Consider the following 14,570-nt stretch of genomic DNA (forward strand, 5'->3'; position numbering starts at 1 on the left):
CTGCTGGCAAATCTGCATGTTTTCTCATCGCTGGCTAATAGGTCAGCACCAGTGGGAATGTGATACAGGGAGGCAAGGTCAGTTTTCATTGATTGTTTAATCAGTCCTTTGTTTGAGAAGGACGCGATTAAGATGGGAAGACATGGACTGCTTTTCCCCAGCAGGCTTACAGTACATATACTTTCTAAGCTATATGTCAAACAGTATTCACTTTGCCTGTGACTGAGCACGACTCTATGTGTGCTCGTTGGTGTGTGTGTGTCTGTATCCCAAACAGTTGAATGCGAGCAACCTGAGTAAATCAGGTACAAATAAAGCCCAGATGACGAGACATTTGGAAGAGTGTGAACAGTATCCTCCTCGCTCTGCCCTTCTATTTGTTTGTCTGTCTGCTTGTTTGCCTCTCTGTCTGCAAAGCTGGCGTCAGTCTCAAGGAGATCCTCCTTCTCTTTCCTGCTCCCTTTTTCTGGGCAGAGCTGATGGACACCAGCAGATTTTTCTCCCTGAATAGCTGTTTTTATCTCTTTCTCTCTCCCTCTGTCCCACTGTCTTCCCCTTCCTCAATCTCTCTTGCTGAATGGCTGTCTGGCCTGAGTTAAAGGATTTTTTTTTTTCTAGATGTTGCTGAAACCTGATATTGAGATATTTTGGCACACTATCTATGAACATATATATTTAGGCTTAGTGGCCAGAATAGAAATCCCTCCTGGCTGTGTTAGTGTTAATGCCTCAACTAGGGGATACCACAGCAGAAGCAAGCTTGAGATATGGAAGTGTATATATCCTAGTTTAGGGAGATTGGATGTGTTTTTGCAGATAGGGGCCTCATGTGCTACAGGGTGGGGGATGCTGAAGGGGCTCTCAGCTTCGCGTATGCAACCGAGACAGGGCGACAGACAGGGGCAGGGAGGGCTTTGTGCACCAGCCCTTTCCCACACTCCCTTTCACCTTTTGTTGTATGGCAACACCAGGGCTCTCTGACATGACGAATCGCTTTGCCTTCTTCACTGAGATGGTGGCGGTATCAGAAAGTAAGAATGGAGTGAGATGAATTGATGTGTGCGTGCAGATATATAGGTGTGTGTGTGTGTGTGGGTGGGTTGGAGGGGTGTCCTTTAATCTCAGTACCTGAAGCTGCCAACATTTCCCATCCCTTGTCCCCCAAATCTCCCTCAGTTTGTCACCAGGGTGAGGCAGAAAACTCAATGCTTCAAGCTCTGCATGGGCAGATTCCTCAGTGCATGAGCCAGACGCAGCCACACATGCACATGCTCATATGCGCACACATGCCTCTGCCCAAATGCCAGCACCAAGCTGTTGCCCAAAAAGCGTTCAGGGTGTCACAATAGAGACATTACCACATGAGTGAGTGGCTTTGAATAAGGCTAAGGGTGTGTGTGTATATAGAGAGTGTGGAGGGTGAGCGGGGGAGCTCCTGGCAAGGCAGACGACCCTGCCATCACCTCTGCCCCCTTGTCAAACAAGCAATCGCCGCCAATGACACATGCATGCAGCACGCACTCCTGCTTCACTTCCTTTTGTGCTAGTCCGAGTCTGTAACTTCTCTCGGTTTTATTAGAAAGGGAGGGCTCCAACAATGTGTTTATTTGTTTGTAAGGAAACGGCACAGAAATAAGTTGGCTGGTTAGTGGACCACTGTAGTGAATCGCTGACCCAGTCAGGCTAATCAGGGTGAAGGGTCAGAATCTAGAGGTCAAAAGAGAAAGGAAAATGAATGAAAGAAGAATCCGTCTGCAAATAAATTACAGGTTGCAAAGAAATCCGTATTTCCTTGTGGAAATGCATGTGAAGTTAGGAGGGTGAAAAGGTGTCAGAACATGGAGATGCAGATAGAGACATGAGCATAAAGGCATAAAGAAACACATGACAACATTTCAAACATTTGTTAGACTAGTGTCAGCTCTGTCAGTGGATTGTCACCGCATGTGTTAGCGTGTGTCTATGTGTGTCTGTGTCCTCGGCGTGTCATTATGCAAAACCAGAGTCTTCCACAAAGCATGGAAAATGGGTGTGTGTTTGGGTGCATGCATGTGTGCATGTCTGTGGTGGAGGGGGTGACACGAGTTTGAGGGGCTGTGTCACTCCATCGCTGCGGGAAGTCATGACAGCACTGTTTTGTCAGCGCATGGATGGCTGCAGCATCATGGCAGCAGAAGAAGCAGGAGAAGTGGAAGAAACGCGCGGGGATGGAGTGAGTAGAAGGAAGGGAAGATTTTTTCTTCTTCTTCTTCTTCTTCCCACACTCAATAAGGAAATTAGGTCATCCAAGTAAAACCATTGCAAGGAACAAATCATCATCATAATTGGAGCCTTAACAAATGTGTGGAGGTGGTGGATTCACACACATACATACACACGAACGAGAGAAAAACACAAAAGCCAAAACACAAATGCAAAACGGCGCACATGGCTGGGAGGAGGTAAAGCAGAATTTCAGCATAAATCAGGGTATGTTTGACAGTTTTATAGCTCTTTCAGGAGCCTCATTTGGGATAGAAGCGTGATAGAAGAACGTTACCCGTGGCAAATATAATTGTGGTCATGGTCCTTCAATAAATCAGGGAATGGTTACATCACATTTGCCTGGAGGCTCCACAAGGGGGAAAAAATCCGAGCGCATCAGGTGACCTACAAGTCACCTGAGATTGCTTTAGTTTTTCTCACTGGGAATTCACAGAGGGAAACGTGCCAAGAATATGTACACAGATATGCTATTTAAGGAATAGTTAGTCTGTTTTGGGGGAAGTGCGGTAATCTGCTTTCTTCGTAAAAGGGTTACATGAGAATACCGATGCCACTCTCCTTTCTGAAATGTAACCAACCGCACTAGTTCAGCACAAAGCCCAAATGTAAGGAAAAACTCTAGCCTTTCTCTGTCTGACTCGAATCCATAATTATTAGGAAGTTTTATATTCTGAAAGCTCACATAACAAAGTTAGGTTGATGTAATTGAGAGTGCCATCATTCTTATACCTCTTAGCAATAAAGTAAATAAGCATTTTTCTTGGGATACTGCATTTAGTAGTTCCAATTAGGCCCTATTGCTAATAATATGAATTGAATGGCTCAGAATAATCACAGGTCTCATTTAACTGTTAGTAACTTTAGCTTTATATGTGCCATATTCTCGTGAAATGATGTCTGGTTTTCAGGGAAATAATTTAAAACCATGATTCATATTCTGTATATGAATACAAACATAAATGGACACTCTCAGGAGGTGAAATGTCACATTTTTTTTAACTTCAGGGGCACGTCCCACCAGCTCTGACAGTGGGACGTGCTAAAAAGTGGAAGATAGAAAGGTCGACCTTGCAGACTCTCAGCTCTTCCTCAGGTTTCATATGACAGGACAAACACATTATTTATTCATGTTTAAGGACAGCTTGCTCAAGACTTACCAACACATATACCCAGCCCACACATACATGTAATATGGGCTGAATAAATCTCCATAAGGAGATCTGTTGTGCATGCCAATGCTGTTTACTGCTGGTTGCTTCCAAAGCAACAATACCAGGAACTGGGCAAAGGCACATGGAGAGAAAGAGGCCGAGCTGATACCTGTACAGTAATCACTGTGAGGCCACGACTCTTAACAAAATAGTTGACAGCATTTCCTACAATGTTACCCAAACAGTAATGAGATGACTGGCTTTGTAATAGTTTGCTCTGCCAAGGACTATTGTTCTGGCATTTTCCATAAGAGAATGATCTGGCATCATTTTTAATAGGCATAATTCACCCCTTAAACGAGGCCTCTTTGGGGTTTGCCAATTTGCTTCTATTTTTCAGTGCTTACAGTTCTCATTACCAACATAACCGGTGACAAATGTCAAATTATGCATTGCTATTAATATAAATGAGCTAAACAGTGAGCTAGATAAAAGTATCTTTGCTATAAATACATAATCTTTGAAATGTTCAAGATCTACGAAGTTGGATTTACAGAAATGAATGACGTTTGGTTTTGCTGTGACATTTCAGCCAATAATTATTCTTCAAGAGCAATTATGAAGGCTACTGCGCTCAGTTAGCTTTGAAATTTTACTCTGTCACTCGGCCGCTTGTAATGTTTTTTCATAAAAGTCAACATGAAGCCAAATCACATTATCATATGTTGATTTTTTGCAGTGTAATACAGAGTCTCCACAGGCCTTTTACATCACCCAAAAAGCCAGGCGGCTGATTGACAGAACTTGGCTGACTGTGGACCCTCCTTCCCAGCGTCTCCTCCTCTCTCTCTCTGCTCTCCCGTCCTCTCCTCTGATCTCTCTCCCTGCCTCAATTGCGAGGCTGCGCTCACCGACTCGACACGGCGAACAGGGATGCAGCGAGGGCGCAGCGCAGCCTGAAAAATGGCATCACCACGCGTACTGTGGATCTATCCGTCCCTTTCCCTCCTGTCCTCTCTGCTTCTTTTCCACGCTTTTCCGCCATGCCGAGCCTTACGGAATTACCCGGAGAATGAAGGTGGGTTTTTGCCCCCGACGTGTTTCGTGGAGCTTTAAAGTCGAGTGAGTTTAGATGACTTGGTCGTGCGCTGAGTTGTTGGATGGGGAGCCCCATCCCGCGGCTCTCCACTCGCCGGCGAAGGAGCGGAGCGCAGCGGCGGAGACTCCCGTTAAGTGCTGCTTATAAATCATGCATAAAGGAAAGCGGAGAGAGGGAGTAAGAGAGACAAAAATAGTGTTCGTCACGTTTTTTTCTTTTCCGAGCATGCTGACATGAAATTTTTATGACATATAAGCACAGGCAAACCTGTCGTGTATCATCCAGAGAATGCTGAGGTCGACTTGTCACTTTGTGACATTTTATTAATCAGTGGACTATTTTTCCCTGCGTCAAAGAATACTAACTTATAATGATTATGCCAAAGCAGCATTGGCATCTCTGTCAAAATTCCTCTTAATTATAGATATCTTCATTATTATTACAGACTGATAAATGTTTTCTTCTCTGCCGTGGACTGTTGCCACTGCCTCAGTCTGCAAATGAGGAGCAGCAATTACATTAAATTTGTCACACGCTGCTGCTGAGCCTCTCTCGGTTATTGTATTAACATCGATGCTCAGCCTGAAATTAGCCAATGTATTTACTTACTAACTACTCCTGACTGCTTGCTGGGTTGAAACATGGGGGCTGACTTGTTTAAAGGGAAGTTGAACTTGCACTAAATGGAGAAAACAGCAGATCAATGTGCTAAAGTCATAGCCAGAAAAACAAAAAACAAAACAATTATTAGTTTATGAAGCAGGTTATTTGGATTAAATTGGAAGTCTGTGGTGTTGTTTTGCTTGTTGGCTGTCAGACAGTCTGGCTGGAGATGATACAGCTGTGACTTGTCATCCTGTGAATCATTTTGTTCAGTGTTCCCCCAAAAGCTCCACTGAGTCTTGTTTTGAAGCTCAACAAAGCTTTTCTGTCACTATGAGTTGCCTTTCATTTATATTATTTTTCTCTGTGTTTTCTCAATCACTATCACACACATACACAGATACGGAGAGACCTCAACTCCAGGCTTACATAGATTAAACAGTGAGCTCTGGGACACTCATACAATGACAGGCCCCACTGAGGTTAAATGGGATCTCCTGTCTCCGGCTGACTTAACAGTATAAGCTGCGTGTACATACATTGCTGCTAAATGTATGTCACAGCCCGGAGGAGTTCACGCAGAACAAAGGTTTTGAAGGACAGAAAGGCAGCGGACGAGAGGGAGAGTAGAGATGGAGTGGAGGAGCAGGAGGGTTTTTTAACTGCAGGAGACAATGGATGTGAAGGAGACACTAACACACTGCTGAAATATTCAGTGGAGAGAGCACGAATGATGAAACCATCTGGAAGCCAAAGGAAACTCCTGTTGATTTCGATAAATAAACACAGAAGCATGTGAGCCGCTGTGAATGTTTGCAGGCACATGTGGATCATGTTCATGTGGGGTGACTGACGGGTCAGAGGGTTTTCATTACTTCTAAATGCACTTTTTAAATAATGTGCTACAAGTTAGTCATCCTCCAGCCAGTTCCTGCTGTTTCAGACTGTTGGCCTAATTGGCACCTTTAAGCCCACTGCTCCGTGTGTGTGGTGTCTGGTCTGTGTGTGTGTATACATTCACCAGTGGGACAGTAATCCAACGAAGCCACTTTTGTCAGCTACTCTGTGGCTCGCTTTTACCTTTTGGCCTGCCAGTTTTCCTGCTGTGACCGCACGTGCTTAGCTAAGGGATTGTGCTTCTTTGTGCCAGTGTGTGTGTCTATGTGTGTGCGCGTGCGTGCGTGTGTGTGTACCCTGTGTTTGCCTATAAGTGTGCATACTCTCCACCCACGCCTCTCGGTAGTCGTGTTATTCCAGGAAATCTTCCCTCTGAGTCTGTCTCGTACTAGAAGCGAGGCTGTCATAAAAGGAGAGATACAGCTCTCAGGGCTCAATTAAGAACACAATCCCTTTGATAGACATGATAGCGTTAGCAGGAAAAATAGTGTTAAGCTGTCACAAAGCTTAGTTTACCACCAGAGCTATTGATCCGCTCCAAAATTGGTTGGCATTTACAAGAAACTCGGTTGTCGTAACAGAGGGCTTTGGTAAAATTGAAAGAACCGCTTGAAATTGTTGCTGTAATTGCATCTCCATCGGGCCCATAAGACTCTGCAGAAATGGGTTCATTCATAAATTGTGAGATAAAGAGTGAGAAAACTGGTCTGAAGGTCTTTGTTATCACCAGTGAACGGAGGAAAAGGACTTTGTGAGTTATTGCGCACCAGCAGAGGGAGCCCTCCATTCCCTCTGTCTGGACCCCGAGGGCATACTGATGTAACAGCAGGGTGGATGCTCACAGGTTTCCCCCCTTGGTTGCCGTACCATCTCCCACCCTTCTTTGCTCTCAGTCTGTATCCTCTCTTATGCAGAGGTACAACATGTCTTGTTTCTTTTCTCTGTTGCTTTGCACCTAGTTCTCCCTGCGATTTTTTTTCTCTCTCTCATCCTTCTTGTGCCGAATCGTGCTGGGGAAAGGAGCAGACTATCACACCTTTCTATTTTTGTGTCTTTCCTCTCTGCCTCTAAATTTACCTCCTCACTCCTAGAAAATAAGGAACCCCGTGCTTCTTTCCATTCCAACTCTGGATGTTGATTTAATTTCATATTAAAGCGTAAATCCCTGTGCAAGTGGACGTACAGATGAATTAACCGAGGGGTTTTTTTTAGTCTCGAGGTTTACTGTAATCTGTAATTGCTCATGGGAACGCACTTGAATCTTTTTTTAAAAATTGAATTGACCTTAGGGTGCTGCGAGAGATTGCTGTATTGCTTCTTAAGGTTAACACGGAGGTGAGCAGTTAGTGCAGAGGCAAGCATATGTAAAGCATGCCCTCTGTTTCCACACACACACACATTCACATTATGATTCACACAAGATCCTGACTGTGGTATAATGTTGGGTCAAAGGTCTCATCTGGTTTAATTGCTTTAATCTATAATGGCTGCTTGTAGTTATCGGCAGAACCATACCTCACGATGTGCCGCCGCGCGCACGCGTATGTGTGTGTGTGTGTGCACGCGAGAGTCCATGAGATTGTTCTGCTCCCATGTAACAGCCATGACCTTGGACAGAAGAGGATATAGATCTCCTTTCTCATCAGAGAGCAGCAGAGGAAAGCAGCAAGTGCGAGCACCCTCCTGTTTTTCTTTTCTGCCTCCACTCCGAGCTCGCTCTAATCCCGGTCTTTTATATCTGCCCTTCTCTCCTTTCTATCAGCCTCCCTCGTGGCCTCCATCTCTTTGTCCCTGATTGTTTTTATCTTTTGTTTTCTTCTCCTCTTCCTTCTCTATTTCTCTGACCTCCAGTGTAACAGTAAGGTGGGAGCTCCCGTACGCTTTCTGTAATCAGGTGGAGCTCCTACAACTGCTTAACAAAGGCTCACACGCGAGCGCGAATGGATGTGTGCGCACTCGTGCACACACACACGCGTGCACACACTCTCCCACACTTATCCTATCTTAATGCATGGCTGGGGGGCAGTTTGGTGGTCTCGGTCCAGAGAATAGTGGCACATATTCCGGGGGCTGGCTGATAGATGGGGTTATAAATACAACTCAGTGACAGAGAATGATTCTGCTGTGCGCGCTTCACCTCATGGACTCATTGTGTGTGAGGCTGTGTGTGTTTAAGTGTGTGTGTTTAAGTGTGTACGTGAGTGAGAGAAAGGCTGAGAGACTGGGATTTTTTAAAAAGTGTGAGACAAAGCAAAATGCATAAGGAGAACAAGAAGAAAGACAGACGGGGGAATGTAGTTAAAAACAAAAACAGCTGAAGAGCTCAACCATATCTCTGAGCCCTACTGAGCAGAGCATCCATAACAGCACCCACAAGAGCCTTTGTGTTGTGTTATACTTAGTCATACTTAGTCATCGGTGGCTAAGAGGGTTTGTATTACACTTAACCTAGTAGTTTTTTTAAAATATTATCGTGGAGTTTCGTGGAGTTGCTTTTTTGATGAGAGTCTGACGAGAAGACTGAAATCAGTGTCATGTCTCTGTGCCAGGCATGAAGCCCAAGCCAGAAGCTAGCCAGCTTAGCTTAACTCCACTCTGGTCTGACCCCCTAAACCCCCCAAATTAATGCATTATGTCTGTCTGTATTTATTTTGTTTATTTTGTCTGTGTGTGTAAAGTCTAAAAATGGCTATGCATGGTACAGTAGTGTCGCTGATGATCTCGGTCTCTTAGTTAGGTCACTGCCAACATGTAGTCCACCATCATTTTTATTTACTGGGATTTATGTGTGTTGTACAGATGTGACTGTGGCAGATGTTCTTCAATCTATTCCTTTAAAGACAGAAAAATAATTTTAAGTATATATTAAGTTTCCATTCATGTTACAATTCAGAACATTATCACTCCCCCCAAAACAGCCATACCTTCTTTTAGCACTCGGGTTTATTCATGTATGAGAAACAAGATATAGATCTTTCAAGCAGCTCTTAAAAAAAAGACAAGATAAGGATCTAAATTATGAATGCCATATGCATATTTCCTGTGTATCCATATGTTTACTTTCACTTTTGGAAACGATATGGGCTGTTTTTGTATTTTATATTCAGAAGTGTTGTGAGACAGGAGATTATTTTTATCTCAGTTCCCACCACGGGGATGAATATGTGCAAGTCTCAACCAGCTGAGGCTTGAACATGAACAGTTTTTAGGCTTGAATGATTCCCTTCGGATGTCGAGTTCATTAATGTCAAAGGAAACCTTCCTTGGCTTGCGATGTGTGATGGCTGCAGTGAAGTTTGGCTATGTGGCCCCTCCCCCATTTTCTGCCACCACCACATCTGCTGACCCCTTCCCCCTCTCTGATATGAACAAGCCCTTAACTGCTGGTCAAATTACTGATCACTGGGCCTTGACTACCATCTACCCACCACCCTCAAGCTCTCCTTCTTTTCCCTCTAACTGTCCTTCCTCACTCACACACACAGCACACCCCTGGCGTCCTTCGTCCCGGATATGTTAGTTTTTGCTTATTTATTTATTTTTGGCTAAATTGAATTAGGTTTTTTCCTTGTCTCCTCACTCCTTTCTCTCTCTCATATTCGGTCTTTTTTGTGGTTGTTGCTGCGGCTGTGAAAGCCTACGTTAACCAGCTTTGCAAGCAAACATCTTAGCATTTGGTTCAGTCGTTGATGCAACATCTTTACTGGCCAGTGCTTCAGACTTTTCTCCTTTTTTTTCCTTTTTTGTGCAGAGGAGCGGCTGAGAGCAAAACACCTGGAATGCTTCCAGAAAATACTGACAGCTACCCTTGAATTTGAAATGGATCAAATGTAGTTACAGTGTCTTTCCCTGTTTTAAACGTCAAACAGCATTTGCTGAAGCATTTTAACTTCAGTCGTTTTTTAGCTCCATCTGATTTTTCTGTTTGTCACATGAAGGCGCTGTAACAGATACGCAATCTGCTAGGCATCTACTGTGCGTGTGGTAAAGACAAACAGTGATGTGTGTGCATGTGCTGATAGTTGGCCGGGTGCAACATCAGTAGAAAACCTGGGTGAGCACGCTTTAATCTGACATGTGATTTCCTCTGTCTCGACTGCTGAGGATCACCCCAGAGATTCCGGGCCAATTTGCCCTCCTGTGACCAACCACTGTGTGACAGCTGCCTGTCTCTGTGTGTGTGAATGTGTGTGTTTGTCCTCTTGTCTGATCAACAGGAATGTCTTTAAGAACTAACAGGGCACAAAAAAAAAAGATCAACAAGAAGCAGAAAAGCAAAAAAAGGAGAGAAATAAGCATGGAAGTGTTTGCAGATGTTGTATTTTATCAACAACAAAACAGAAGAAAAAAAGCATTTTTAAATCCGTGCCACAGTGTCAGTGTGTGTGAGACACATGTGGAGGCATACAGCATGTGTGGTTGTTTCTACTGCAGGTTATTTCTGAATTTTCAGGGTCTCTGGTTTACGTTTGTTTGTGTGTGCACATCACTGTGTGTGTGTGTCTGTGTGTTTGCCGTTCCTTGCCCTTGATGAGTTGTTGGCATACTGGTGGAAGAAGCTTATTAAAGAAAACAAGTGTCTGGATCTGACTGGGTGTCACACTTCAACCCCGTAAGCATTCGACGAGCTTGCACAGACGAAGCCGTGCCCTCACGCTCGCACTCCAGAGCCTCTTCAAGCGACAAACTAGGGCAGTGCTCCTGTCATAGTCTGTCAGAATATCATTGTTTCTGTCCTGCTACTGTTTCCAGTTTGTGAAATAGCAGAGTAGGCTAATCTGCCCTCTGCTACAATGTAATTCCAAAAGTGCAAGCTGAACAAGCCGAAGTTTATCACATACTTGAATATTTTAATATTTTGGGGGGATTTTGCATGATATGCCTTTTAGGTTGCTGGAGCTTTTTTTCCCATTCAAATCTCCCCTTTTTAAAAATAAATTTAAAAAAACTTCACAAAAGTCATTGCATTGAATTGGGTTTTCTAAAACATTGTTTGACCTTATTCCTGACCTCCTCATAAAATGTATCTCATGGCTGTCATCTCAACCTGCTGACTCACTTATGTTTCCCAGAATTTTTCAAAAGTAGAACAGGAGGCAGAGCCTTCAGGTTTCAGGCCCGTCGTGTGGAACCAGCTCCTAGTTTAGATTCAGGAGACAGACACCTTCGCTACTTTTAAGATTAGGCTTACAACTTTCCTTTTCATAAAGCGTATAGTTAGTGCTGGATCGGGTGACCCTGAACCCTCCTTTGGTTATGTTGCAATAGGCTTAGGCTGCGAGGGGCTTCCCATGATGCACTAAGTGTTTCTTCTTCACTCTTTTCTTTTCATTCCTTGTGTATTTATACACTACTACTATATTTATAATTAACAGTTTGTAAAATTTGGCTCTTCCTCCCATAGTTTGCTTTTTATCCCGTCTCTCTTCTCTTTTCTCCCTCCCATCACTCCCAGCAGGTCGTGGCAGATGTTTGTCCCTTCCTGAGCCTGGTTCTGCTGGATGTTTCTTCCTGTTAAAAGAGAGTTTTTCCTTCTTACTGTCGCCAAGTGCTTGCTGATCGGAGGGTCATGTGATTGTTGGATTTTCTGTCTAATATTGTAGAGTCTTTACTTTGCAATATAAAGCACCTTGAGGCAACTGTTGTTGTGAATTGAAGCTATATAAATAAAATTACATTTAAATGAATACATTTTTACTTGGCAAAAGGTGATTCTGTATTATGAAAAGTTCTCCCTACAAATGATGTAGGTTTTCTGTCCTTTGTCAGGTTTGTTTTTGTGCAGATGGCTTGATTTGAATGCAACAAGCCTCTGTGTTTGATTTTGCTGAATCACTTTAATAGAGAAATTGTTGCAGCTTCACGATAAAGACAGAGCGAATGAATGCTTTTGACGACATGGCTTTGATTAAAGCTGACTTAATTTTGCGCCCGTTGAAGTGTAGTAAACCAACATAAGTTATTTGAACAGATGCATAGTGGGAAAGCAGCAAGAAACAGAACTGACTTAATGAAGGATCGGGATTAGAATTTAAATCAAATCAGCTGAATTATTCATAGATCCATTCGGTTTGCAGACAGTTATAAAGAAAATATAACATTCTTCTTCTTAGGATTCTTTCATAAAAGAAATAATTAAACGCCACATCCATAAAGGGCACATAATATTGCCTGAAATGTAGTAAAAACTTTTCCATATGTGACATAATGATGTTCATGTGTCTGAGTTATAAAAGGAAAACTGCTTTTAGCTCATAAGGTTAAAACAGACCATCGAAGCTATGAGGTAATCCATTAAAAATTTATAGTGAACGTCGAGTGACTTAATGTCTTGTCATTGCTGATTATATAATAGAGATATTTCGAACGGCATCCACCACAACAGAGTGCTGCCCTCACAGCTCCAACTTTTATCTTAACATGCTCTGCATCCAGGGTGCTCAGTACAAATAAACCTAAATACTTGACTCTATTCACCGTTGCCTCCGTGTGGCATTCAATGGAAACATAAAAACAGGGGAAAGGGATGTTGTGTATAACAAAATGCCGGGAAGTCACTGGAGATAAGGATACAAAGGATATACTGTATCGCTCAGTTTTAATAAAATGGCATGAGCGCAAGGATGAGAGAGCAGATGGAGAGAGAAAAGCACAGGGCTGATTGAGAACCCCTAGTGGTTGGTGAATGACTGGAGAGAGGGCTGATGAAAAGACAGCAAGGGTAGCAGTCTTGGTGTGACGCCAGTGTATTCCTAAAGTTCAGGGCTCAAGTCTTCCCACTCCTTCATCCTGCTCTCCATCAGCTCATTTGTTGCCCTGACAACGCTCTTACTCGTTGAACTGCACCCTCAGTGGAGTGGAGCGTGGATAAAGGTGTGTGTGTTTGTGTGCATGCTCTTTTTTTTTTTAGCTGTTTTATGTGTTGAGAAATTTGTCCTGTATTCTTAAAGCCTATTGACATTTTGTTGAACTCAAAGGAATGGTCCTACATTCTTGGCTAGCTGTTTCCCTGTTTCCACAATTTTTGTTGCGCTAAGGTAACAGTTATTACCCCTTTATAATATAGCTACACGACTACTGATTATGGAAGTTTTCTACCTGCGAAAACACTATCATTCAGTCATGTGGGAAATAGCTAAGGCAGACTATATATAAAAGATGGAATTAGTCAGTTTACTGTTGGTGCTAGGACCATACTGTTTGTTTGATTGCTTGTTTTTTAAGCCTGTGATGATCATATTGGAACTGGCTGATTTTATGCAAAATTCTAAAAACTTCATTCAAGTGCAGCCGCTGCTTGCTTAAGCTTCGCAGCATCTCATTTATCTCCCTTTAGATTTTTTCTGAATTTGCAATTGAATTTATCAGGTATGTTTGAATTTGCAAGTTGTGATTAACATTTTTATTGTAACACAAAACAGAAGCATAAAAGCCGGGGTTTTATATTTATAGAAGGAGAAGACAGTGAGATATCAGCATATTTAATGTAGTGTCAGCAGGACTCTTCAGGATCCACTAAGCCTACTCGTTTCAGTTTAATATGATGTGTTCTGAGATGAAAAGGATCTTATAAACTCATTATGTAGTCACATATTGTCCTGTAGATTGAGTCTGTGTGGTGGTCTTATTGTGCAGTCCCTCTCTTTGTGGCACTGGCACAGTCTTAAGGTATGTGTGTGTGTGTGTAAGCATCCTGGTCTCTTTGTGCACCAGTCTGGCTGTTGGCAGTGCTGTTTGATTCTTGGCAGGTGGATCACAGCTTCTTGCAGCCCAGCTGAAGCGGTGGATACCATCCAGTGAGCGAGCGGTCGAGAGACCTAAAAAGACAGCGGATAAGAAAGAGAGAGGAAGACAGAGAGAGACAGACACCACAGAGGGAGGAAGCGGGAGTGTGAAGGAAAAATAGACAGACACAGAAGGCGATGAAGAGACAAAGAAACAGAAAAAAAAAAGTTTTGCACATTCTCCGCATTGTTCTATAAGTAGTTGCAGTTTCAGTGTTTTACTGCTTTTGTACAAGAATTTCTAATTCACAAATTCACACCCTCCACCCCCACCTCCTCCTCATCTTTCACTCTCAGAATGTAAACCTCACAGTCTGGTGTTGAAAATCAATACGACAGCTTGTTTCTCTGTAACAAAACAACTCTCACAGTAATCGGGTCACATGTGCACAACTACGGATCTGTGCACTTGTGTCCTCTGACAAAGGCCTCAGGCAATTAAAGTAATGTTTGGGTGTCCGTGAGCGAAATTGTTGGGTCCCCCGGAAGGCGTAATGTTAGCCAGAAAGGTTGGGAAAAACCTTCTTAGTAGATGTCTCTTTGCTTTCACATGGTCTTTCCACACATGTTTAGATGCTCACGGCCTGAAGATTGCCTGTGCATGTTTGTGTGTGTATGTTTGTGTGTGTGTGTGAGAGAGACCAGTCATTAGATCAAATATGAACCTGGTCTGAGTGACTGAGTGATGAGCTTTGAGTTTTTATTCTGGGCCAAGGCAGGTCTTGACCAGGCTTAGATTTCACACTCACACACAATTCAGGCAATTTCCCC

The 14,570-nt window shown here is 43.2% G+C and overlaps 1 protein-coding gene across 1 annotated transcript in view; it reads left to right on the plus strand.

Moving 5' to 3' along the window:
• Positions 1-4,146: 4,146 nt before the first annotated feature.
• The window catches only part of LOC113011381 (ephrin type-A receptor 3-like), a 79,447-nt gene continuing 69,023 nt past the window's right edge, over positions 4,147-14,570 (plus strand). The window contains exon 1 of the mRNA XM_026150908.2: positions 4,147-4,494. Within this exon, the coding sequence (XP_026006693.1) occupies positions 4,380-4,494 (115 nt within the window). The 5' untranslated portion in view covers positions 4,147-4,379. The remainder of the gene's footprint in view (positions 4,495-14,570) is intronic.

The sequence above is a fragment of the Astatotilapia calliptera genome, chromosome 18 (genome assembly GCF_964374335.1).
Source record: "Astatotilapia calliptera chromosome 18, fAstCal68.1, whole genome shotgun sequence".
NCBI classification, from domain to species: domain Eukaryota; kingdom Metazoa; phylum Chordata; class Actinopteri; order Cichliformes; family Cichlidae; genus Astatotilapia; species Astatotilapia calliptera.